A 25,132-nucleotide genomic window follows, 5' to 3' on the forward strand; every position below is an offset into this window, starting at 1 on the left:
CCCTCCATGTGAGGACACAGCCTTTGTCTGCTCTGGAGGACACAGTGACAAGGCACCATCTTGGAAGCAGAGACCAAGCTCTCAACAGACACTGAACCTGCCAGTGCCTTGATTTTGGACTTCCTAGCCTCTAGACTGTGATAAATAAATTTCTATTATTTGTTATCCAGTCTGTGGTGTTTTGTTTTAGCAGCACAAATAGACAAAGACATGCTACTAGACCCGGAGGGAAGATTAGAAAATAATCTTGAAGGATAGGTAGGACTTAGGTGGAGAAGAGAGATAAAGCCATCCCAAAATGGAAGAATGACCAGAGGCAAGAATAAGCTTGTGTGCTCACTTTCCTGGCTAGAATGGGAAGGGAGTTGTTGGGAACTTAGATTGAAGGTGATATGCCTGATGATGGAAAGCATGGAATTCCCATCAGGACTTTGGATTTCAGAAAGTAGGAAAAGAGCAAGAGGGAGAGAGAAGGCTGGAGAGTGAGGGTGAGAGAGAGCTACAGGGGGAGAAAGTGAAAAAGGAGAAGTCAGGGAAGAGGAATGACGTTGGCAGAAGGGGAGGAACGTTATAAAACCCTGTGGGGGTGAGGCAGGCTGGTTGGTCCAGACAAATCCTCCACCTACCAAATTCCCCATGCTTACACATTTTTCCACAGCCCCCTTATGGCTGCCATTGTATTGGCTGCTAGGCGTCCCAGTACCTGCAGTGCACCACAGTGGGCCCGGCACCTGGGCTTCGGTTGATGTAGTCCCTGACAGTTCTCACAAACTGGATCAGAGACTGGGTGGTTTCTGGGACTCCATGGTCTGGCCACACTGTATAGTGAAAGTGGCGGATGAGTCTGTGTGCATCAAGCTGTTCCTCCTGTAAGAGCAGAGAGCAGGATAATAAGAGGAAATGTCCAATGCAAACCTTCAAGCTTGACAACTGAGCCATGGAGCAATTCCTCTGGGCTGAAACTACAAGAGAGGAACCAGCAAAAGTGGGATTCACAGATTTCGTTCATCTCCCCAAGCTCGGTTGTTAAATGAAGTCAAGCAAGCTAACATACACTGCATATCTTAAACTCCCGGATGGTCCACTCAGGCAGGACGGACTCTGAGAGCATCTGCAGGATGAGGTCCCCATAGTAGAGGGAATCTTGGTCCGCTGGCCAGTAATGGTCACACTTTACCTAGAACAGGACAGACAGAAAAAACGTGAGTCCGGAAAAGTTACTCCTTTGTGAACCTGCGGTTTCCCTCCTCCAAATGTCTTCCTGAGTTAGGAATCTGGGATCAGCTGCTAAAGCAATTTGACCATCTACTTTATATTAACCTTCTCATGGCCAGTGCTGAAGCTGAGGTGCTGCTCCAAGTGAAGGGGAGAGCCTGCACAAGGAGCACCCCTAACGCCAGCCTTTGGGTTCACTCATTTTTTAGGCCCAGTGATATATGGCTTGAGGTTTTGGGTTTTTTTTCCCTCCTTGGCATTTCAGTTCCACTAGCAGGTAAACTGTGGTTCACAATGTATTGTTCTTTCTAAAGAAATATCTAGTTGGGTGCAGGAAGGCACTGTCTTCCTGGCCCTGCTTCATTCATATTTTTATGTCACTGTCCTAACGTGGGCCATGTGCCAAGAGATCTTTGAGAAGTTAGAACATTTAGCTAAGCTCGTCTTTACATGTACGCAGACAAGGGAAAGAGGATTGTAAGCATATATTTACTGAGCGCAGATACTGGGTACTTCACATGTAATCCTTTTTTTTTTTTTTTTTTTTTTTTTTTTTTTTTTTTTTTTTTTTTGAGATGGAGTCTTGCTCTGTTGTCCAGGCTGGAGTCCAGTGGCGTGATCTGGGCTCCCTGCAAGCTCCGCCTCCCGGGTTCACGCCATTCTCCTGCCTCAGCCTCCCAAGTAGCTGGGACTACAGGCGCCCGCCACCACGCCCGGCTAAGTTTTTTTGCTAATCTCCTGATTTCACCTGATAGATCTCCTGACCTCGTGATCCACCCCTTCAGCCTCCCAAAGTCCTGGGATTATAGGCATGAGCCACCGCGCCCGGCCGTAATCTCTCTTTTAATCCTCAAAATAACCATATAAAGTGCAGGATGATAAGTGCATGACAAGGGGGGTTGCTTAATTTGTCTGGATTATTCTTTTACTTTGTGTCTGCCAACACAGTCTACAACTCAACTTCTCCTTTCCTGGGAGGGGAGGAGCAGGTCCAGTGACTCTGACCGAGTCTCTCCCCCAGCCATACACTGAAGAATGGATTGGCCAAGTGGCCAGGTAATCTTTTGGTGTAATGGGCACTGCCAGTAATCCCAGTCCTCAAATGGAAACAGCTTTGACTGGAACTTTAGACCCAGAATCAGAATGAGGCCTCACTTGGGTTTACTATTAGAGTCGTTTGAACAGAGTGGCGTAAGTCACTAACAATGTTCTCACACGATCCCTACTTGGTTTTGCGGGGTTGCACTTTGATGATGGGGCAGAATTCTGTCCAGGTGGCAGAAAGCAAAGCTTGGATGGCAGGAAGGCTGTTTACTCACTCGGCCCTTCTCAACACACTGGGTCACCATGACAATGTTGTGAACGTTTTGTTCCCACACCATTTTCCAGAAGTCATCCTTGGTGCCAGGAAGCGGTCCCTGAGTGACAATGTATTCTCTTCTGAAGTTGTTGCCCTGCAATGAATTTACAATATGGAGAGTCAGAAACAATGGGCCTCTTCAGAACTATAAACAAAGAGTTCTTCAGATTACGATGATAGGGAGGTCTCTGCCAAGTCTGACTTCAGAAAAAGATACTAACACAAGTGTCAAGGCTTGGGAGCAGGAAGGACAAAGGTCAGGACATTGAACTAGTGTTAAGAGCCACATTCCCTTTTACTTGCCTGGGTCTATTCTGAAAGCAAATGGGGGACTCGGGCACTGATCTAGACAACACTTCACCCTCAATTATATGTGTGTGTCGGGGGGGCATTTGTGTAGACTGTTTGCGGGACTGTAATCAGGCTCTTTCCCTATTTAATGTAGAAAAGTGTTAGTCATTTTGGACAAGCAATGTCAGAATAATTTGGTAAGGTAGGTCATCCACAGGAAGCATCACGGAAGAGAAACCACTGTCCACTGCGCGTCTGCCATCTAATGGACTTATTTAATCCAAAGCACTGTCCAAGAGCGGGATATTTTCATCTCCTTCTGCATTCCAGCAATGACAGCAATTCCTTGTCGATTCTATTCGAAGCTCTTTCTCTCTCCTCAGGGTCTCCGCATTGTCACCCCTGCCATCGCCACCCCCACCCACGCAAACACTGCCTCTCATCTAACCAATCCTTACTTATCCTCAGCGTGGTGCCTGCTTGGCTGAGCCTTCTTTTATCTTTCTCTCTCCTGGGGGACATTCTCCTCCTAGATGCCCCATGGCAACCTCTAGCCTCTTGCTGCTGAGTGCGGTTCTCAGACCAGCAGCACTGAAATCACCCAGAGGCTTGTTAGAAATGCAGACTCAGCCAGGTGCAGTGGCTCACGCCTGTAATCCCCACACTGTGGGAGGCCGAGGCGGGCGGATCATGAGGTCAGGAGATTGAGACCATCCTGGCTAACACGGTGAAACCCCATCTCTACTAAAAATACAAAAACTATTAGCCGGGCATGGTGGCGGGTGCCTGTAGTCCCAGCTACTCGGAAGGATGAGGCAGGAGAATGGTGTGAACCCCGGAGGCAGAGCTTGCAGTGAGCAGAGATCGTGCCACTGCACTCCAGCCTGGGTGACAGAGCGAGACTGCATCTCAAAAAAAAAAAAAAAGAAATGTAGACTCCCAGGCCCTGCCTCAGCCCTGCTGGATCAGAATCTGCCTTTTCACAAGATTCCCCAGATGATGCAGACATCTTTCAATGTAGGAGAGGCACTGCTGTGGCAGGTTTCTCATGTCATTGTCTTTTTCTGCCTCAACTCTTCTGAGAGTGCTTTTAGGGTTGGGATTCCATCTTATCCCATGCCTGTAAACAGCTCAGTGTTTGACTTACAGTTAGCGCTTAATTTCTAAGTGTTTACTGAGTGAGTGGATGGTTGCTTGAGGTAAATATTATTATCTTCAGTTTTTGGAAAAGAAAATGGAGGCCCAAAAAGGTGACATAATGTACCCAAGGTCACAGAGACAAGGGGCAGAAGTGGGATTCAAACCTAGATTTGTTTGATCTGAAAGCTTTTTCCACTGCAGTGTGCTGTAGGAGGGTGGCAAGATGCTAACCAAAACCAGAGCCCAAAGATTTGACAAAGCCTTTGAGTTGTGTCTGTGTTTATGAAGATTCCAAATAACATGGGATCAACTTCTCTAGCTAGGCAGCTTTAGCGGGGGGCGGGGGGGGGGTCCATCTTCCTTAGGAAGCTCTCATCTAGGTTAAGGACTACAGAGAGTAGATGACCTATGAAAATGGATCCTGGGCTCATTATAATTTCATTTGACTATAGCCATTGTGAAAAATGTGGCTTAGCAGGAACTGAATTGGATACCCTATTTTTTTTTTATGGCATTCAGACATGCTCTTCTGAAATCTACAAGTGTTTCCAAAGCTAAGAATAACGGGAACATGCAGGAGTGGCATCTCCTGTGTAGCCACCCACCAAAGCCTCATCCCGAACACTGGCCTAGTGGGTCACTTACAGGGATGTAGCTGGCATTGATGTAGTCAGAGCAAGGATCATCATCTACATTGGACAGCTTCACTCGTGTGGCATCATCTGGAAGGAGAGATTTGCCGCTGAGTCTTGGAGTGATTTTTCTACAGTTTATGTAATGTGTGTGATGTGCCTTAGCTCTGATCCCCACAACAGCCTCCGATGGGAGGGGATCTTATCTCCAGTTTGCAGATGAGGCTCAGACAGGATAACTAACTTGCCCCACATTGCATAGGTGGCCTATAACCAGTCAGACACAGGAGACAACGTGAAGCCCCATCTGTGCTTCCTTTTGTAACATTACGATATTTGCCTGATGGAGTGGCCGGCTCCCTTTGACTGCTGGAATGAACACAATCCAGAAAACCTACCTTCTATTGCTTTACCTAATGGGGTAAGGAAATTTAAGTAGAAATTGCTAACCGAAGACTTTGCTAAGCAAACCCAGGTCTGCTTGATGTCAGAGCCCTTGCTGTTAACCCCATTTACTGCTTAGCCTCCAAAGAGAAGCAGTAGGATCACATGGGGGAAATGTCAATAGCATAACAGGCCTTTCATAATCAGAATTTAAACTGGCTATTATCCCTCTGGAGAGAAGTGCAGGAATATACAAGTTACTTCTTATTAAAGGCATTCAGAGCTGGAGATTGTCCATATCCAGTTACATTCTATTTCTTTAGCCCCATTTCGTTTTTGGAGAAAAATGCAGAAATGGCTGGAGGAAGACAGTATTACAAATTCTGACACAAAACTTACAGGGCAATATATTGTTGTATCGATTTTTCCCTCTATTCTCTGGCAAGAGTGCAATATCACATGACTGGTTTCGGCCCACATCTTTTAATTCCTGTTAGTTCAAAAATAAGTGTGTAAGTGGAGGATATGAAATAGAATAAAGCAAATCATATAGTCCTGGAGATACATAATAATATGAAAATAGATACACTAGCTACAGTTTATGAATGCCTGGTATTCAACATGCATTAGCTCTGATCCCCACAACAACCCCACAAGGGAAGGGTTCCTCTCACTATTTTACAGGTGAGGCTCAGACAGGATAACTGATGTGCCCCAGGTCAGCCAAGTGGCAAACCTGAGAATCAAATCCAAAAGCTACGTGCTTTTTGCAAAACCACAGTATCTCTCAGCCAAGCAAACGGCCAGGCTGAATTATCTGACAGCATTAGGTCTGCATTTGAGATTTGTTAATTCTTCTTTACTGTCTGATCCAGGTAGCCTTTGGTTTGCTGTGTTATTCTGGAGCTCAAGCTGGCCTCTAAGATTAGATGGTGTATTGTTCAGGGCATAGTTTAGGCATAAAAGAGTGCTCAGCTGAGATTCTAAGCAGCCTCCTAACTTCTGAGCCCAATCAGCCTATGATTACACAGTAAACATTAGGAAGGAAATTCTGCTAAGAACTAGGGATGCTGAAGCTTCATTCTGCTTGAGTTGTACCTCGTATTCCTTGGATAGAAGGTAGTTGGAGTCAGCCTGTAGCTTCATGAAATGCCCTTCAAACTGATTTATTTTTATTGGACTGTAATTAAAAATGAAACAAAAAGAAAAGAGAGTTACTGCAGAAAAGGGAAAGTGCCATAACCATTCTGACTCATATTTCAAAGGCAGATAATATAGTCATTAATGTGTTCTCTCTCTTACCAAGAAGTTTTCCGGTTACTGTGAAGGGAAACCAAAAGAAGAAGACTTTGTTAGCAAATTTCACATAATACCATCTTTCAACAAATTATATGAAGGCAAATGTGGTGCTTACCCTTTCTGGCCCAGGTTTAAGTGGACAGATAATGGTCGATCCCTACGAATGCTCAGACGGGCAGAGGGTCTTTCTCGACCATGGCTGAAACATAAGGGAGAGAACTTTTATTCTGATGATGATACTTGGCTTGAACACATTTTTCCATTTATGGTAAGGCTGTGCATGTTTGTGCAAATACGGATTTTTCAGTATTCATGTAGATTTGCACTCAGCCAACATCTCTCTGAGGGAGGGAAAGGAAAAAGAATAAAGTAGATCATTCCCACCCCGAAACGGATCTCTGCAAAAACTGAAGATTTGTCTCCTGGTTTTTGGCTACAGGTTATAATCACTTCCCACATTCTCAATAAAACTTTGCTTAAAAAAAATCCAGTAAATTTCAGATGCCAGACACGACTTCAATAAAGAGGAACATGTGCCAAATTAAGAAAAAAAATTCACTAAGAGAAGAAGGCACGACACTGGGGCCACATGCTATTTGGTTCTTTTTGGTCCCTTCTTAAATTAGGATGGCAGATATGGACTACAAAATGGTGATGTCAACCACACTTTTCAGGATATTTCAGAAGAGCACTTGGACATGCAATTTGCAAACATCTCTGTCTTCATGAGGATATGAACCACACACACACACAAATATTTTTTTTCCTGTGCAAAATGAGTCACTTCATCTTTAAATAAAGCTATAGATGGCCCCTCAGTCCTTTGGCAAGGGACGAATTCATCAATGGGATATAAAAGAACTGAGAAAAGTGAGTCATGGCTTTAGAGTTTGACTTTTGTTTTTATTGAGAAAACAGTGACAATTTAACCTGGAAAGATTAAATTATTTTCACTTCTTAGTTTTCAGCCTAAAGGGAATTTTCAGTTGCATTTTTAAGGTTGTGGGTCCAATCATGAAAAGGAGCTTTGTACTTACCTCACTTTCTGTCTGCAGATCAATAAGGCAACAACAGCCACTAGCATGCCAATTAAAAACAGACCAGCACTCACACCTTCAATAGCTCCAAACAAGGGCTCTACAATAATCCAGATAGAAACAACAAACGCAGGTGGGAAAATTAGTGCTAGGGAACCAGTAAGAAAGCTATTGAAGCCATATCTCCCAAGTAATGTTATTACAAATAGAATTCAAGTGATGCCCACGATGAGGCATTTACTTTCCAAAGGCTAGGAGTATGCACCTAAGAAGATGAAAGGCTGGCCCCCACCCGGTAGCAGTGAGGCCAGGTGTCACTGTATACTTTTGAAGTTAGTGGCGTATAGCTTCTAGAGGTGTTTTGGACTTTGCACTTGTATATAAAGCTTGGGGCACCTAAGATAAAGGCCATAAGTTTGCCACCAAGATAAAAATGCAATTTCATTTATATAAAACATGTTACAAAGCATTTGGGGCTTTGGAAAATCCAGTGGATTGCTTGGAGCTATTTTAACAAAGTCTTATTTTTATTATCTGGTATGGTACCGCTACTGGGAGTTTATGAAGAGGTAAGAGTGGCCTCATTTTAAAAATAGCTTTATTGAAATATTCACATAGCATGCAACTCACCCATCTAAATTGTACAATTCAATGGTCTTTTGTATAGTCACAGAGTTTTGCAAATGTCCCCACAATCAATTTTAAAACATTTTCATCACCCTCAAAAGAAACCACATACCTCTTAGCAGTCAGTCCCATTCCTCCCTCCTCACGATCCCTGGCAACCACTAATCTACTTTCTGTGTCTGTAGATTTGCCTATTCTGGATGTTTCATAAAAGTGAAATCATAAATCTGTGATCTTTTGTGACTGGCTCTTTTAATTGAGCATAATGATTTCAAGGTTCATCCATATTATAGCATATACCAAGACTTCATTCCTTTTTATGGTTGAATAATAGTCCATTGTATGGATATATCACATTTTGTTTATCCATTCATCCATTGATGGACATTTAAATTGCTTCTACTTTTTGGCGATTATGAATAATGCTGCATGAATATTCATGTACAAGTTTCTATGTGGACATATGTTTTCATTTCTCCTGGGTATATACTGAGGAGTGAAATTGCTGGGTCGTATGGTAACTCTAGGTTTAATATTTCTATAAACTGTTTTTCAAAGCAGCTACAGCATTTTACATTCTCATAAGCGGTGTATGGAAGGTTCTGATTTCTTCATATCCTCACTCTTGTTACTGTCTTTTTGATTATAGACATGCTACTGGGTGTGAAGTGGTATCTTCTTGTGATTTTGATTTGCATTTCCCTAATGACTGCTGATGTTGAGCATCTTTTCATGTGCTTATTAGTCAACTGTACATCTTCTTTGGAGAAATGTCTATTCAGAGCCTTTGCCCATTTAAATATTGTGTAATTTGGCTGGGCACGGTGGCTTACACCTGTAATTCCAGCACTTTGGGAGGCCGAGGCAGGTGGATCACAAGGCCAGGAGTTTGAGACCAGCCTCACCAACATGGTGAAAACCCGTCTCTACTGAAAATACAAAAATTAGCCGGGCGTGGTGGTGCGTGCCTGATGTCCCAGCTACTTGGGGCGCTGAGGCAGGAGAATTGCTTGAACCTGGGAGGTGGAGGTTGCAGTGAGCCAAGGTGGCATCACTGCACTACAGCCTAGGTGACAGAGCAAGACCCCGTCTTGAAAAAAAAAAAAAAAAAAAAATATATATATATATATATATATATATATAAAAATACTATATATACAGTGTAATTTGTGTTTCTATTATTAAATTGTGAGGTAAGAGTTCTTTATATGCTAGATATTCAGCCCTTATCAGATATGGGATTTGCAGATATTTTCTCCCAATTCTGTAGGTTGTCTTTTTACTTTGTTGATAGTGTCCTTTGAAGCACAAGCTTTTTATTTTAATTAAATCCAAATTGTCTATTTTTTTTCTTTTGTAGCTTATGCTTTTGGTGTCATATCTTAAAAGCTATTTTCTAATCCAAGGTTACAAAGAGTTATACCTATGTTTTCTTGTAAAAGTGTTACTGTGTTACCCCTTAAATTTAGGTCTGTGAAGTGGCCCATGTTTGAAGTTGCATTTTAAGACCTTAGATTTGTTTGTTCCATGTTGCCTTTCAAGACTTATCAAATCAACACAATCATCTTTCCTTGAGTGTCGTTAATATCATTTTTTGAATATACGTTTACTGTCTTCCTGTACTGGACTACATGCAGTTTTTGTCATGTAACAATATATCAAAAAGGAAAGAATTGTGTTTACAAAGTCCCTACATTAAATTATAAGTAAAGACATCTAAATCCGCTTAACTGTGTTCTCATCCCCCTTTGGCTTGAAAAGTGGGAGATTATCCCTATATTTGGCATAAATAGATTGGAATGTTTGTGAGGCTGAGTCATCTTTTGTCATGCAGCACGAGAGATGGTTTTAGCTGTAAAGAACTTCCCAGACCTAGAGATCAAGCACTGCAGAACACGGGCTACAGCAAAAGGCTGTGCAGACGATGGTGTTAAGAAAGAAGGGGATGAAATGATGCTATTCTCAGCCTGGTGGAAGTATTCAGAGACAGGGCAGTGCAGAGGTTGTATGCTTGGGCAGAAAGTGCCAGAATTTCAGCTGTACCATCTTGGGCAAGTTACTTAATCTCTGGTGCCTCATGTCCTCATCTTTAATATGGGGATGATAATAGCATCTACCTCAAAAGACTGTCATGAGAATTGGACAAGTTATTCTATGTAAAATGCTTAAAACTGTGTCTCCACAGAGAAGGTGAACAGTAAATACTAGCCGCTATTATTAGTCAGGCTTTCCCTCTAACACACTAGAGAAGTCTCTCTTTCAGAAATTGTTATGTATAGTCTTTTACATTAACAGTTTTTTTGTTTTGTTTTTTTTTTTTTTTTTTGAGACGGAGTCTCACTCTGTTGCCCAGGTTGGAGTGCAGGGGCACAATCTTGGCTCACTGCAAGCTCCGCCTCCCGGGTTCACGCCATTCTCCTGCCTCAGCCTCCCGAGTAGCTGGGACTACAGGCGCCCGCCACAACGCCTGGCTAATTTTTTTGTATTTTTAGTAGAGAAGGGGTTTCACCATGTTAGCCAGGATGGTCTCGATCTCCTGACCTTGTGATCCGCCCGCCTCGGCCTCCCAAAGTGCTGGGATTACAGGCGTGAGCCACTGCGCTGGGCCAACAGTTTTTAATAGTACAAAGTCAACACATAATAAGCAAAAGGAAGAAAAATCACTTGTAGTTCCATTACTTTGAGATACACATCATTAGTATTTTGGTGTTTTTTCTTTTAGTCTTTTTTTCCTGAGCATTTCTGTGTATATGCATATATACATTCTCATTTTTAACTGAAAGCCTTTTGTACTAACTTATATTTCCGCCTGTGAAAACTCTTGCTTTTAATGGTTTTCATTCACTATTTAGAAAATAATTCATTTTTAATAGAAAAAAATACTGTACTTCCACCTGCTTTTTAGATTAATTCCCTTTCAATCCATTCTTCTAGAGAAATTGTGCAATCCCTTTGATACACATCAATTTTTGGCCACACAAAGATTCAGTTCCAAATGAAAATGTTTCCCCCATCATCAGCCAATCTCTCTCCATTAGAGGCTCTTGTAGGTGACATGGCAGTAGATAGAACATGATGTAAAGGTTAGCCTTACCTGATTCAGTAGTGATGGGTAAAGAAAAAAATGTGTCTGAGTAGAGTGGCTTTGTGAATTCCTTCAGGTCCTCATCAAAGAGCTGTGTAAAAGCTCGAATGCTGATTCTGAAAAGAAAACAGATTTATTTAAATATACATTAGTTGTTGAACACAGTAGCTGAAAAATGTGTTCAAGGAGAAATAGGGTGGGTTCCTGGTCAGTGTGTAGCAGGATAGAATATGAGTTATGGAATCAGATAGTCCTGGGTTCATACATTCATTCATCAATTTATTCATAAATATTTAATGAGCCCCTGCCACATGCCAATCACTGTTCTAGGAGCTGGGACTTTGCAAGAAACAAAACAAAGTCCCTGCCATTCCAGAGGTTACATTCTCATGGAGGAAGTCAGATAATAAACACATAAATATAATAAATCAGACGAGATGTGTGCTGTGAAAAAGAAAAGAGCAGGGTAAGGACGATGGAAAGCAATGGGAATACAGCATGTGGGACTGCTTTATTCAGAAAGGTAGTGATGAAGGCAGTGAGTGAGAAGTGTTGGATATATCGAAAGAAGAACTAAATTTGTTGATGAATATAGAGTATGGATGATTCCATATGTTCTGGCTGGGGAACAACTGGAAGAATGGAGGTGTCATTTACTAACATGAGGGAAAACTATGGAGAAGTAAACGGGGGGGTTTGGGAAGATCCAGACAGGTCAGTTGTGGCGGAAGTAATTCTGAGATGCCCATTAGAAAAGTCAAGTGACCAAATATCAATATTATTATTGTTGCTGTTGTTATTTTAACTTACGTATCTCTTCATCTTTTGGCACTATTTTCTAAAGATCATTTTATCTAAATATATTCTAAATATATTCTAATATCATATTTATTGTCAACAGGAAATATTTGTTAAAGGCCTTCTTTATAAATTGCTGAAGTTACAAAGAGATGCATGGTCTCTAGTCTTGGAAACTTGAAAGACAAAATATAAAGGAATCAGGCAAATAGCAAAAGAAGAAAGCATATAAACAGTGGCAAATGAGGAATAGTAGAATATGGAGGAAACAGTGTGTGTGGGCATAGGAGGTGAGGTGGCGGGGAGCAGAGAGCTCAATGAAGAGACTGCTGGGATAATCAGGCCAAGGACACAGGGCCCTGGCCAGGAGCCCTGGCAATGAGAATGGAAAGAAGACTGTGAAAGGCACTGAAAGGAGGAACTAGGTGGGGCCCAGACTGAAGAGAAGCAGGGAGGAATCAAGGATGGCCTAAGACTTGAGCTCACGTCACTCAAGAGAACAGTGGGAACACTGATAGAAATGAGGAGAGAGGCTGGGCGTGGTGGCTCACACCTGTAATCTCAGCACTTTGGGAGGCCGAGGCAGGCAGATCACCTGAGGTCAGGGGGTGGAGATCAGCCTGGCCAACATGGCAAAACCCCAACTCTACTAAAAATACAAAAATTAGGCGTGGTGGCAGGCACCTGTAATCGTGGCTACTTGGGAGGCTGAGGCAGGAGAATCGCTTGAACATGGGAGGTGGAGGCTGCAGTGAGCCAAGATCATGCCACTGCACTCTAGCCTTGGTGACAAAGCAAGACTCCATCTCAAAAACAAAAAACAAAAAACAAAAAACAAAAAAGGGAGAGAGATTGGTGAAGGAAGATATACTTTGCTTGGGATATACTCGATTTAGAGGGACATTGAGGCATTGATTTAGAACTGTCCAGCTGACACTGGAGTTATTGCAGTCACCTGGGCAGGAGAGTTGCTGAGGTGGCTGTCCACGTGTCCATGTAGGATGGTGCCTGAAAATCAGCTGGTCCTAAATTCAATAAACAAGCAAGATGCAGCTACAAACACACAGATTTGTAACCTCTGCTTGAATGAGAAGCCTGTGATCCCTATCACAGGACCTAAGTCTCGTGCTCTCTCCGTAAGTCAGGCCCAGTCTGGAGAGCTGCACTCAATTTCTGGGGGCATATTTGAGGATGAATTAGAGATCATTTGAGGTGATTGACCTGAACAATGATAGAGAAGACTTCAAGGGACATAATATAGTTAGTTTCTGATTTAAAGAAGGCTGCCATGTAGAAGAGGAAAACAACATGATTATTTTTCTTCTTGAAGGTAGAATTAGGCTCAGTAGGCTGAATTTATAAGGAAGGAGGAGTTTAGGAATATTAATCTGTTTTCTAACATTAGAATATGAGCTACCTCCTAGATTGTGAGCTCCCAGTCACTGGGGGCTGGAGGATGGGGGTGGGATTCAAGTAGAGGCTGGAGGAGAAGCAGTCCCAGGGAAGCTGGAGGAGGGCATTGCTGCACTAAGTTAAAGATTGGCTTGGGTGACTTCTTGAGTCCCTCCTATTGTGAAGATTCTCTAATTGAACTGATGGAGTATTAGGCTTGGTTTATATGGGAAAACTTTTTCTAGTGTTAATTTCAATTCTATGAAAGTGACCAGAAGTACTCCTTTTTTTTTTTTTTTTTAATCTGTATTTCTTGAACCCAAAGGTATCTGGGCATGTCCTGTGATAATGCTGAAGCAGTACTAGGCCAGGGCAAATTGTTCTGCCCCGCCCCCCCTTCTTCTAACTCATGCCCAGATCCGAGTGTAATCCTGTAAAATGAACATCAAGATCATATTGATAAATCACATCTATAACTTCCATCTCCAAAAGATCCATTCCAAGTCAAAAGATGTTCCAGGAATAACAGCCTGTCAATGGAAGTATATTGAGAAAGGTCCACAAAGGGCAACAAGCAATCACCACACATTAAAGGGGAAGGTGAGGAGTTGGTGTGTATTGCTAATTTTGGAAGGCAGCTATGCTAACCACTATAACACCAATGCCTTGGCAAGTATGTTGCTAATTTATTATACATTTGGAAATTCAGTGTCTCTGATAAGACTTTCGTATTTATAAGTGTGGGAAGACTTTTTTTCTTTTTCTTTCTTCTTTCTTTTCTTTTTTTTTTTTTAGACAGGGTCTTACTCTGTCACCAGGTCAGAATGCACACTGCAACCTCCACCTCCCGAGCTCAAGTGATCCTCCAACCCCAGCCTCTTGAGTAGCTGGGATTACAAGTGCACACTACCATGGCCAGCTAATTTTTGTATTTTTAGTAGAGATGGGGTTTTGCCATGTTGCCCAGGCTGGTCTTGAACTCCTGGGCTCAAGCTATCTGCCTGTCTTGGCCTCCGAAAGTGCTGGGATTACAAGTGTGAGCCATCGCGCCCAGCCATAAGGACTTTTTCAAACATGGTTCTGTTTGATGATGTTCAACCTCTCCAATATAATAAAGAAGTTTATTATATTACTTCAGAGGTTTGGAACCTGAAGCTAGGAGACAGTCCATGTCTTCTCCAAGATCACACAGAAAGATGATGAATAAAAACTGAACTTCATATTTCTGGCTCCTAGTGCAGATCTCTTTTCTTATTTCCTCATGGCTTAATTTTTGGTTAAAAGCAATGACTTCTGGCTGGGCACAGTGGCTCATGCCTGTAATTCCAGCACTTTGGGAGGCCAAGGCAGGCAGATCACATGAGGCCAAGAATTTGAGGCCAGTATGGCTGACATGGTGAAACCCCATTTCTATTAAAAATACAAAAATTAGCCAGACCCGTGGTGATGCGTGCCTGTAGTCCCAGCTACTTGGGAGGCTGAGGCATGAGAATTGCTTGAATCCAAAAAGTGGAGGTTGTAGTGAGCTGAGATCACGCCACTGCACTCCAGCCTGGGCAACAGAGCAAGACTCTCGGTCTGTCTGTCTGTCTGTCTGTCTCTCTCTCTCTCTCTCTCTCACACACACACACACACACACACACACACACACACACACACGCCATGACTTTTGTAGGAAGGATGAAAAAAGCCTGGGCTAGGAACAAGAGGATCTGAGATCTAGTTCTCACTTTTACTCCGTTGCTGGCTACTTGGATGGTCCCTAAAGTTCCTTATGCCTCATCTGTAAAATAAAAGCATTGGCTATAACAACCTTGACATACTCTGCTCTGAAATCACAAGTGTAAATACAAAGTACTGAATGGATGCAGATAAAAGGGACCTTTAGGAAGGAGATAATGACCTAGTATAGGTTCAGCTTAAAATTAATGGGTCATCAGGCATTCTTCCCTTAAAACTTTTCCAAAAATGAATGTCACAGCTACTTTCCCCAGCCCAGCACTTAGCACCCACCCACAGTCCTATCTCGTCCTATCATCCCAGTCTACTCCTTTTTATTCACCCTCTGTTTGAAACTGGACTGTTTGTTCTACTCTAAACAATTTGTGTATTTAAAACTCCACACTTTGACTCCCACTATTCCTTCCACATTGAATCTCCTTCTGTCACTATCTGCATATTTCTAAATCCTTTTCCTATGTTTTAATACATCCTTTGAGAAGCCTTCTGAACCTTCACAGCATTTATTTTCCTTTATTCCTTATGTCCTTCAACATTTCTGCCTCTATTTTGCAGATGTGGCTTCTGTCTCCACATTGTAAGCTCCTTGAAGGCAGTGCTCCACCTTATTTATCTATCACCCAACAACACCTATTGCCAGAGAAGGCAAGAAAACATATGCTGAATATATTATAGCAAGATAATTATGAATATGACACAATAACAAGACACTATTTTTAGTGAACAAATATCTGATAGAATTTTTTCCACTTTAAATGTGTCTAGAATTAGAATTCTATAGCAGAAAGTTAGAGATCATGCGGTTCAATTTCCTTCCTTTGAAGAAAACGAGGTCAGGAGAAGCTGACCACCTTACTATGGTCACACTGCTCTTTTATTTAGAATAAAAACAAAACCAGACCAGCACTTTCCTTACCTTCCAACTCTCTCACCGTAATGATCTGCCCTTTCTCTTTCCATATGGAACAATGCAATAATACATATGAATCATAGGAACCCAACAATGAATGAAACACATTGTATCTGTTGACATAACAAACTTGCGTATCAGCAAAACCTAGAATTTCCCATTTCTCAATCCTAATTATTCTTTTTCTGCACTATTTCCTGTCCACTTATTCCCTTTGGAAAAAAGGATGCCTAACAACAAGGAGGGTGACTGGTGATGATTGTCTTGAGACAGGCAGAATTCTGACTGGACTGAGTTCAGCAGCCACCACACAAGAGGCTGATTTGCATGTGGTTCTGTGATGTGTTTTGGGAGATGACACCTCTTCTCATCAAGCATTATCTGTCTGGCATGCTTTTAACAGGACTGAAGTAAACATATATATTGGAGAAATATAGGAAAGCTGTGTTCTGAAAAACAAACACGTACACAGAGATGATGAAGCCATAACACGAATGTGTTACTTCCATAGAGCATCTTGGCTCATTCCCGTATTTGTTCATAAACATTTCACGAGCACATCTTTTGTGCCAGGAACCTGCCATATTGTTTTGTAACCAATGACACATCTGTCTCCCCTGTTGGATTGTGAGTTCTTGCAGTCTAGTTGAAGAGAGCAGGTAATTCGATAAAGGGTTAAAAGCCACTGGTAAATGTAGGATTAGAGGCATGTAGGGAGACGGTGCTGTGGACGTGGACATGGAGCTGATGGAGCACCCAACCGCCCAGCTGTGGGTTGACAGGATAGTGTGGGTGGTTGAGGGTTGAGCTGGCTTTTGAAGTGTATGGAGAATTCGCCAGCCAGATAAGAACGGAAAGCATCTGAGAGAGAAAAGATTATGCAAAGGCTCAGGGGTATAAAAGAACCATGTCACATTCAGGAACTCCGAGGAGTGACGAGTAGCAGGAAAGCAGTGGGTACTTAGAGCATATATGGTTGGAGACAAGGCTGGTGAGGCAGGCAGGAGAAAGCAGGGTTTAGTGTGCCCTGTGCTGGAATCTGCTCTTGCTCTTGTAAGTGAATGGGAACTACAGGAAAACCTTAATTTAGAAGTGACATGACTAGGTTTGATCTGTCACATACTCAAAACCACTACTTAGGACACCCTTATGGAGCTTTGCAGGTGAGGAAGATGAAGATTAGAGAACTGAAATGCTGCTTACAAGTTAAAATACACAGTTAAAAAGTGGCAGAGTTGGAACTCAAATGCAGGTGCTCTTCCAAAGACCTCCACAGCTACTATGGGCGCTGGGAGATTGGTGGGCTCTGGTCCAGACACAAATTTTTTTATAGCTTCTTACTCTCTCTTTGAAATATAGTAATGAATTATCTTCACCCCTTCCCTTTCCATAAGTAAACAAACTAAATCAGCCTCAATGTTCCAACTCAAAAAGAAAATAGCCCTTAGGTGACTTTTGCTCAAGTTTCCTTGAGCCCAAGTAACCAAGGAGCTGAGGAATCTCGATTCTTTTTTTTTCTTTTTTTTTTTTTTGAGACGGAGTCTTGCTCTGTCGCCCAGGCTGGAGTGCAGTGGCACGATCTCCACTCACTGCAAGCTCCGCTTCCTGGGTTCACACCATTCTCCTGCCTCAGCCTCCCATGTAGCTGGGACTACAGGCGCCTGCCACCGCGCCTGTCTAATTTTTTTTTAATGTATTTTTAGTAGAGACAGGGTTTCACCGTGTTAGCCAGGATGGTCTCGATCTCCTGACCTCGTGATCCGCCCGTCTCGGCCTCCCAAAGTGCTGGGATTACAGGCATGAGCCACCGCGCCCGGCCTCTTTTTTTGTTTTGGAGATGGAGTCTTGCTCTGTCACCCAGACTGGAGTACAGTGGCATGATCTCAGCTCACTGCAACCTCCACCTCCAAGGTTCAAGCGACTCTCCTGCCTCGGCTTCCCGAGTAGCTGGGATTACAGGCGTGCACCACCATGCCTGGCTAACTTTTATGTTTTTAGTAGAGATGGAGTTTCACCATGTTGGCCAGGCTAGTCTCGAACTCCTGACCGCAAGTGATTTGCCCACCTCAGTCTCCCATAGTGCTGGGATTACAGGCGTGAGCCACCACTCCTGGCCGCATCTCTTGATTCTTACAGGAACCGATAAATCCTGGTTTTCTAGTCTTTCTTGTTTCTCTCTTGTTCTTCTGAAATCTTGTTTCCTTTAGGTAGGCTCATATGGTCTCTTTTTGAAGTAAGTATCACTAAAAAGTTTGTGTGTGTTTAATCTGGAGGTGCCGACCTTGCCTGGGAGGTAACAGTAAGTGTCTGGTGAGCCCTGGGTAAAGGTAGCTATACAGAGTTCCTGCCAAAAGTGAGGAAAAACATCTGTCTTGACTTGTTTGATGTGACGGAGGAGCTAAGAACTCTTTCGGGTGTCATGCTATGTCATAGTCTCCTTTTGGAACTGGGAGGGAGTTTTTTTCGGCTGAGACCTAGGAGTGATACTTCAAATATGTGAGAATCAATAAGCCCTCAGCATCAACAAAGTAGAATGGACGCTGGCCCGTGGAAAACCTAATTTACTGCCATATTGATTGGGTATCAGCTCTTCCAACACCCAACAGAGAAGATACAACTTCTGCAGAAGTAATAATCTTGGGTGTCAGTAGCTCTATATCCAAGACAGTAGCCTAGGTTCCCTTTCTCTTGATGCTGATTGGGATGCTGTATACTTCTGCTTGTACCTGCCTTCTGAAAACACAGTGCAGAACAAGAGCACTGCCAATTCCTAGGGCAGAAGGGCCTAGTGACTGCAATGATGTTTCCTGGAGCCAAAGCCAAACAGCTGCTCCTTTTCATTTGTCATCTCCATGGGGAAAAAAAGGTGTTCCCATTCATTCAGGGGCCTTTGCCTTCCAGAGTTCTGTCTGGACCAAAGAGCACTTCCATCTTTAGATGCCTTAGAAGGTAAATAAGTGAGTATAATTTCAGTTCACATTATAAGTAGAAGATATAGCTTCATATTGTTTGGATCTCCCTAAACTCAGTCATTTTATTTGGACATTTTTACAATAATGAGCAACGTAAAGTATTGGACTCATATTTAAAAAGTTGTAGAAGGGCCGGGCATGGTGGCTCACACCTGTAATCCCAGCACTTTGGGAGGCTGAGGCAGGCAGATCACTTGAGGCCAGGAGTTGGAGACCAGCCTGGCCAACATGGTGAAACCTCCTCTGTACTAAAAATACAAAAATTAGCCAGGTGGGGCGGCGTGCACTTATAATCTCAGCTACTCGGGAGGCTGAGGCAAGAGAATTGCTTGAACCAGGGAGGCGGAGGTTGCAGTGAGCCAAGATGGCACCACTGCACTCCAGTGTGGGCAAGAGTAAGACTGTCTCAAAAAAAAAAAAAAAAGTTGTAGAAGAGAGAACACTCTATTAAGAACCTTCAGTTCTTCCCTTAATGATTTGGAGCTTTTGCATAGTGCTGAAGTCCCTTTTGACACATTACCTGCAAGTGGAGGCAGGAATCCAACTTTCATAAATTACCCAGTAAAATGCAGAGTTTACTCTTCTAACGTAGGTTATTAATCTATGGAAGCTCACATGCATCAGATGCTCAGACAGCTGAGTGCCTCGTAATGTAGCATGTCCCATCTAGCAAAACAGTGGTAATACATCTAACCTGTAAGCAGTGTGTGGCTTCAGTGGTCCATCACAGAATTTTTGCTGAGTGGGATCGCATTTTCCACCTAGGCTCTCCATCTCTGCTCCAAGCTTAATGTTAAAACTCTTGGAGTTGCTGTTAGGATTTTCGGCACATTTGCTGGCAAAATAATTAGTCTGATACACCCGAATGGAGGCGTTGTGCCTGTACTCCAGGTAGGAAGGGAGAGGGTGCTGTTGTTCTGGCTTCAGCTCATCACTGCCTGGAGGAGAAAACCCACAGTTAAGGACTGCCTTTCTTGTGACTTAAGTGATTTCAGTGATTTTAAATTAGGTTTCTAAGGCTGCCTCCTCATCCACTATCTCTGGCCATTTCCAAAGTACAGATTGTGCAATCTCAAAGAACGATATGAAATTCTCCTAATAAAGTTAATTTTAATTCACTTTTTCTAAAATACATAAAAATAAATAGTGTGTATATAAAATACACACACACACACACACGCATATAGCATCATTTTCCTAGGAAATAAAATGAGGGTAGCTCATTGCATTAAATGATAGCACCTCTCACAACTCCACAGTGTTACACAACTCCCATTGTGAGTGAACCCACTCAATAAACTATCTTGCCAATAACCATTGTAGTTGAGCTAATAAGGAAACCCCTATGACCTGGGAAATAGGAAAAAGATAAGAGAAATCATGTCCTAGGCCAGAGTAGTCATCCCACAAGGCGCGCTCCACATGCCATGCCCAGTTTGATTATTGCTCTGCATGTGGCTCACTGTTATCTTGAGTACAGTTTAATCCTGGTCCAAATTTGGCCCCTTACTCAGAGCACTTCCCAGAACTCTTCCCCTGGTCACCCAGCCTGCTGTGTGTTTTGGCACTGCGAACCAGTTTTGATGCTGACTGGAGAAAAGCGTAAGTAGAAAGATAAATACTATAGAGATCAGATACTGTTTACAGTGAGCTTCAAGGTGTGGTGCAGTGAGGGTTTATGATAGCATCCTGGATTCTTGTTTAATAAAATTTGCTCATAAGTGGGTCTTAGAAATATTTTGTTGGCAGTAGTTAAAAAGAAACGTTGTCTTTAGCATGAGTATGTACACTATAAATGGCATTTATATGAGATGGATTGTTATCTTAGCTAACCTGGAAATCACAGCCCATCTCCATGGACATCAATAATGGAAGCCTGTCTGGCTGGGGAACACAAGGCTACTTTCTGGGGTGTGACTTTTTCGGTTACTGTCTTATAGTCATGGAGCAAAACGCTGTCTTCATTGCAGTCTAATCAAGTCTAAAGTCTTTCCACAGTTCACCAATTTATCTTCAATTATGTGGTGTGAGGAAATCTGGGACATACCAATGACCCTTGAAATTATTTAGTTAATTGTGCATAACCAGATTTAGTTCAATTAAATAAACTGTAAAAGCACATAGACTGTTAGATACTGTGAGCCTAAAATACCCATTGGCCTAGAAACTGCCTCACAGTTTGTCAGGTTTCAAGTTTCCCCCTTACCCACAAATGGGTCAAAATTATCAGGGATGCTTAAGAAACTCATGTAGCACCTTAAACAGTATAAAAATATATAAGAAAGGTAAACCTATATTAATGTCATTCCAGGCAAAAGCCTCTCTTTTGGAGAAATAACACACAAGACCTCAACAGCAAATATATACATGGACAGGTGTGCCCCAAATACAACACTCTTACAGGTGGTTTGACAAATGCTGATACGATAAGCTTGAAAGCTCTTACTCAGTGGTTGCATGTGATGTTGTGATAACCATTCCCTAGACTTTGTTCTTATCTTTAGGAATTAGGTAGATATTGAATAATTTAGGAAACTAGAGAATGAAACATACTATTCAAAATTCAGTGGAGAAGAGAAGAATGTTTCTCATGAACTTTTTTTCTTCTTTTAGGCTTTTGGTTCTTTTTGTGACTTGGTGGGTGGTTTGCAAGTATGATCAGTTGAGGCATTGGAGATAGGAAGGGGTGAAGACGGTTGAGGCATATTAATGTTTAATGGTAGAACAAAAGAGTAGTGAACAACAAGATTGACCCAGTAATGAAGAGGACTAATCCCAACTACTTAGGAGGCTGAGGCAGGAGGCGAAGGTTGCAGTGAGCCAAGACTGCGCTATTGCACTCCAGCCTAGGCGACAAGAGCGAAACTCCATCTCAAAAATAAATAAATAAATAAATAAGAACTGTAATACATAAATTAAGAGTTCCTTCAAAGTTAGTTTGAAGCCTTGAGATTGCCAACAGGTTGGGTGGAAAGAAGAGGACTGAATAAGGCATTACATGCAATGCACTTCCAACAGTGCACGGCACGTGGTAAAGACTCAATAAATGATGGTTATTGTTATTATCGCTGTGGTTGCTATTATCATTACTCTTCTATTTAATAATTAAACCTAGAGGATAACAGGCTTTACTGCCCAAAGAAGCTTTGAGCAGCTTTTCCTTACATCTCCCTGTATCCAGCGGAGATGGGGTGAATGATACAAAAATTACATTTTCTACTTAAGTTTCTTGAACCTTTTCACAGAAAGATCTCCCACATGACCTCCGAGAAAGCAATTCGGTGTCTCAGAGTGGAGTTAACTCATGATAACTTACCATCAGCCTCTCTCACCACCACTGTGAAGTATTTCACAGCTCCATTGGTGTCGCTGAACCAGCTGCAGTTGACAGTAAAGTTGATGGAAGATTTGCTAATTAGCACATCCTTTTCATTCACACGAATGTGTGGGGGTGGAGGAGGGGGGCCTGGAAAAAGAGGTGGGGAAGGAACCAAGAGGGGTCACAACTCTGCTTTCACAGCATAAACAACAGTAAAATGAAGGATTCTGCTCTCTTGCATCAGACTGTGTGTGTGAGCGTGCGCCTGTGTTTAATGCTGTAATCAAGAAACTCTCCCCCTCTCCTGAAGGAAAACAGGCAGAGGAAGTGATTTGCCAGTGGCACATTAAACATAATGAAAGAGGTAGCTCTTCAGCAGAATTTCCTGAAGTTGTAGCTTCAAATTGCTTAAGAGCTCTATTATAGCTCTAACTATATGAGGCAAAGTGATATATTTAAATACTAACTCATTCAGGTACTTTAAGATCATCTAACTTGTTTGCTGTCAGGGTACTTTACCCAGAGAAATGTTGCCATTTCTTGGAGCCTTTTAAGTCCTCCTCTCCAGGTGGCAATCACATAGGCTTATGCAAAAGTGAAATGTATGCAAGTGAATGGCAGTGATGGATATGACAGGGAAGGGTGCACAGCCCCTTCACTCTGGTGACAGGAGGCTCCGTGCGTACCTTCAGGGACACTTACGGTCTATCATTGTGATAGTGCTGTCTTCAACCACCTCGCTGGTCATGCCGGCCGACTGCACTTTGATGGACACCAGGTACCTCTTATGGGGCACTAGCATCATGATGTTGAGCAGAGATTTTTCTTTCTCCAGCTTTCTGGAAAACTCAACTTCTTGGGTGTCCATTTTCCGGCATTCAATACTGTAACCATCAAAGTCAGAATCAGGAGGGATCCAAGAACAGGCAATGGCTGTGGAGTTCTGAGGCCGGCAATGCAGGTTTTGTATCTTGTCAGGCTCTAAAGGGAACAGAGGAGCCAACACTTTTCAGAACTCAAGGAGAATTTTTTTATTTTCCAGCTCCTTTGGGTCCAACTAGCTCTGAGATCTAGGTATAGGAGGGACGGACAGGCAAATACAGAGTGTCGTGGCTCACCCTAGCAGACACATGAGCACAAATCTCCCAGGGAACCAGGGCTGGGGTAGGAAATGCTGAAGGACAAGCGTGGACAAGTCTGAGTAATAGTTAAAGACTCCGGGGGATCTAGTTATGGGGCCCTCCACACTTTTGTGAGTTTTAGCTCCAGGAGCTCAACCAGGTTCTCACAGTGAATATCGAAGAAAAATCCCCCCATGTTTCTGAAAGGGGGGGAACAAAATAACTGTTTTGAAATACACTAGAGCACTCTGCCCTCAGTGGAATCTACCCAAAGCCTAACCTGCTGGGGTTTTATCAGAGCCCAACTGACCTGGGCCAGGGGAATAACCCAACCCCAGCCACTTCAACCATCCTGTCCCACCTCAGGTGGGGGTAGGGGGTGCTGAGAAGTATCTGCAAAGTTCACAGCTTGGAGGCATAGGCTCGCTAGAAGACTAGACCTAATCATAGGACTCTAAAGCACTTCTCCTCCCCCATGCTTCATCACTGCCCCACCAAACACCAATTTACAGCAGTTTCTTTTACGTAGTATGTTGTATCGAGCTATCAAGAAAAAATCACAAGGCCTACTAAAGGAAAAAATATATAGCTTGAGGAAACTGAACAAGGATCCAGAACTACAAGTCAGATATGGCAGGAATGTTGGAACCATCAGACCGGGAATTTAAAACAACAGTCATTAACATGTTAAGGGCTCTAATGGACAAAGTAGACAACATTCAAGAACAGGTGGGTGATGTAAATGGAGAGGTGAAAGTCCTAAGAAAGAACCAAAAATAAATGCTAGAGATCAAATCACTGTGACAGAAATGAAGAATACCTTGATGGACTTCTTAGTAGCTAGACATGGCTGAGGACAGTCTCTGAGCCTTGAGGATCTATCAGTAGAGACCTCCCAAACGGAAAAGCAAAGCAAACAAAGACTGAAAAGCAGAACAGAATATCCAAGGACCATGGAACAACCACAGAAAGTGTATCCTACACAAAATGAGAATACCAGAAGGAGAAAGGAACTGAAGAAATATTTGAAACAAGAATGACTAAGAATTTCCCACAAATAAATGTTAGACACCAACCACAGATCCAGGAAGCTCAGGGAACACCAAGGAGGATATATGCCAAAAAAACTATGCCTAGGCATATCGTTTTCACACTACAGAAAATCAAAGATAAAGAAAAATTCCTGAAAGAAGCCAGAGGGGGCAAAACAACTTACCTACAGAGGAGCAAAGTTAAGAATTATGTCCTCCTCTGAAGCCATGCAAACAAAAAGAGAGTGGAATGAACACTTATTTCATGTGTTGAGAGAAACAAGTACCTACTATGGGCCAGGTGCTCTTCTGGGGATTATGAACAGTACAGAGGTAAGTAAGATGTTAGCCCTAACCTGCAGGAATGGAAATGAGTCCAAATAGCCATCATAGAAGGCAGAAAGGAAAACATACCAGAAGAAATGGCGAGACAAGGTGCTATGTGGGGGTGACACACAACCTTCAGCTGCTGGCTATTAGTTATCAGCAGGAGTTAGTAAAAGCCGTAAGGCAGAGGTGACACTCTGCCAAGATATCGAGAAAAAGGCATTCTGCGTAGAGAAAAACCACAAACCCAGGTACCAAAGGAGGAGGTGCCGGGAGTAGGATGGTAGAAAATTGAGAACTGCAAATCATTCATTATGGTTGAAGCATATTTGTGAGAAATTGAGTACTGGAATGATTTTACATGAAAATTATAAACTTCTATTCTATTTAAACTTCTGCTATTTTGGATTTTCTGTTACCCATAGCCTCACCTGATCCTAATAAATACAAGC

General features: G+C 42.6%; 1 protein-coding gene across 2 annotated transcripts in view; it reads right to left on the bottom strand.

Annotated features, from left to right (window-relative positions):
* The window catches only part of PTPRB (protein tyrosine phosphatase receptor type B), a 123,987-nt gene that overhangs the window by 17,631 nt on the left and 81,224 nt on the right, over nucleotides 1-25,132 (bottom strand). For both annotated transcript variants that reach the window (XM_001117453.5, XM_001117455.5), the window contains 13 exons: nucleotides 22,904-23,182; nucleotides 22,199-22,348; nucleotides 19,577-19,820; nucleotides 11,080-11,186; nucleotides 7,359-7,458; nucleotides 6,437-6,520; nucleotides 6,325-6,342; nucleotides 6,121-6,202; nucleotides 5,422-5,512; nucleotides 4,652-4,728; nucleotides 2,535-2,669; nucleotides 1,055-1,177; nucleotides 704-867 (listed from right to left, as the gene is read on the bottom strand). In XM_001117453.5, the coding sequence (XP_001117453.4) occupies nucleotides 704-867; nucleotides 1,055-1,177; nucleotides 2,535-2,669; nucleotides 4,652-4,728; nucleotides 5,422-5,512; nucleotides 6,121-6,202; nucleotides 6,325-6,342; nucleotides 6,437-6,520; nucleotides 7,359-7,458; nucleotides 11,080-11,186; nucleotides 19,577-19,820; nucleotides 22,199-22,348; nucleotides 22,904-23,182 (1,654 nt within the window). The remainder of the gene's footprint in view (nucleotides 1-703; nucleotides 868-1,054; nucleotides 1,178-2,534; nucleotides 2,670-4,651; nucleotides 4,729-5,421; nucleotides 5,513-6,120; nucleotides 6,203-6,324; nucleotides 6,343-6,436; nucleotides 6,521-7,358; nucleotides 7,459-11,079; nucleotides 11,187-19,576; nucleotides 19,821-22,198; nucleotides 22,349-22,903; nucleotides 23,183-25,132) is intronic.

This window comes from Macaca mulatta, chromosome 11, assembly GCF_049350105.2.
Source record: "Macaca mulatta isolate MMU2019108-1 chromosome 11, T2T-MMU8v2.0, whole genome shotgun sequence".
Classification (NCBI taxonomy): domain Eukaryota; kingdom Metazoa; phylum Chordata; class Mammalia; order Primates; family Cercopithecidae; genus Macaca; species Macaca mulatta.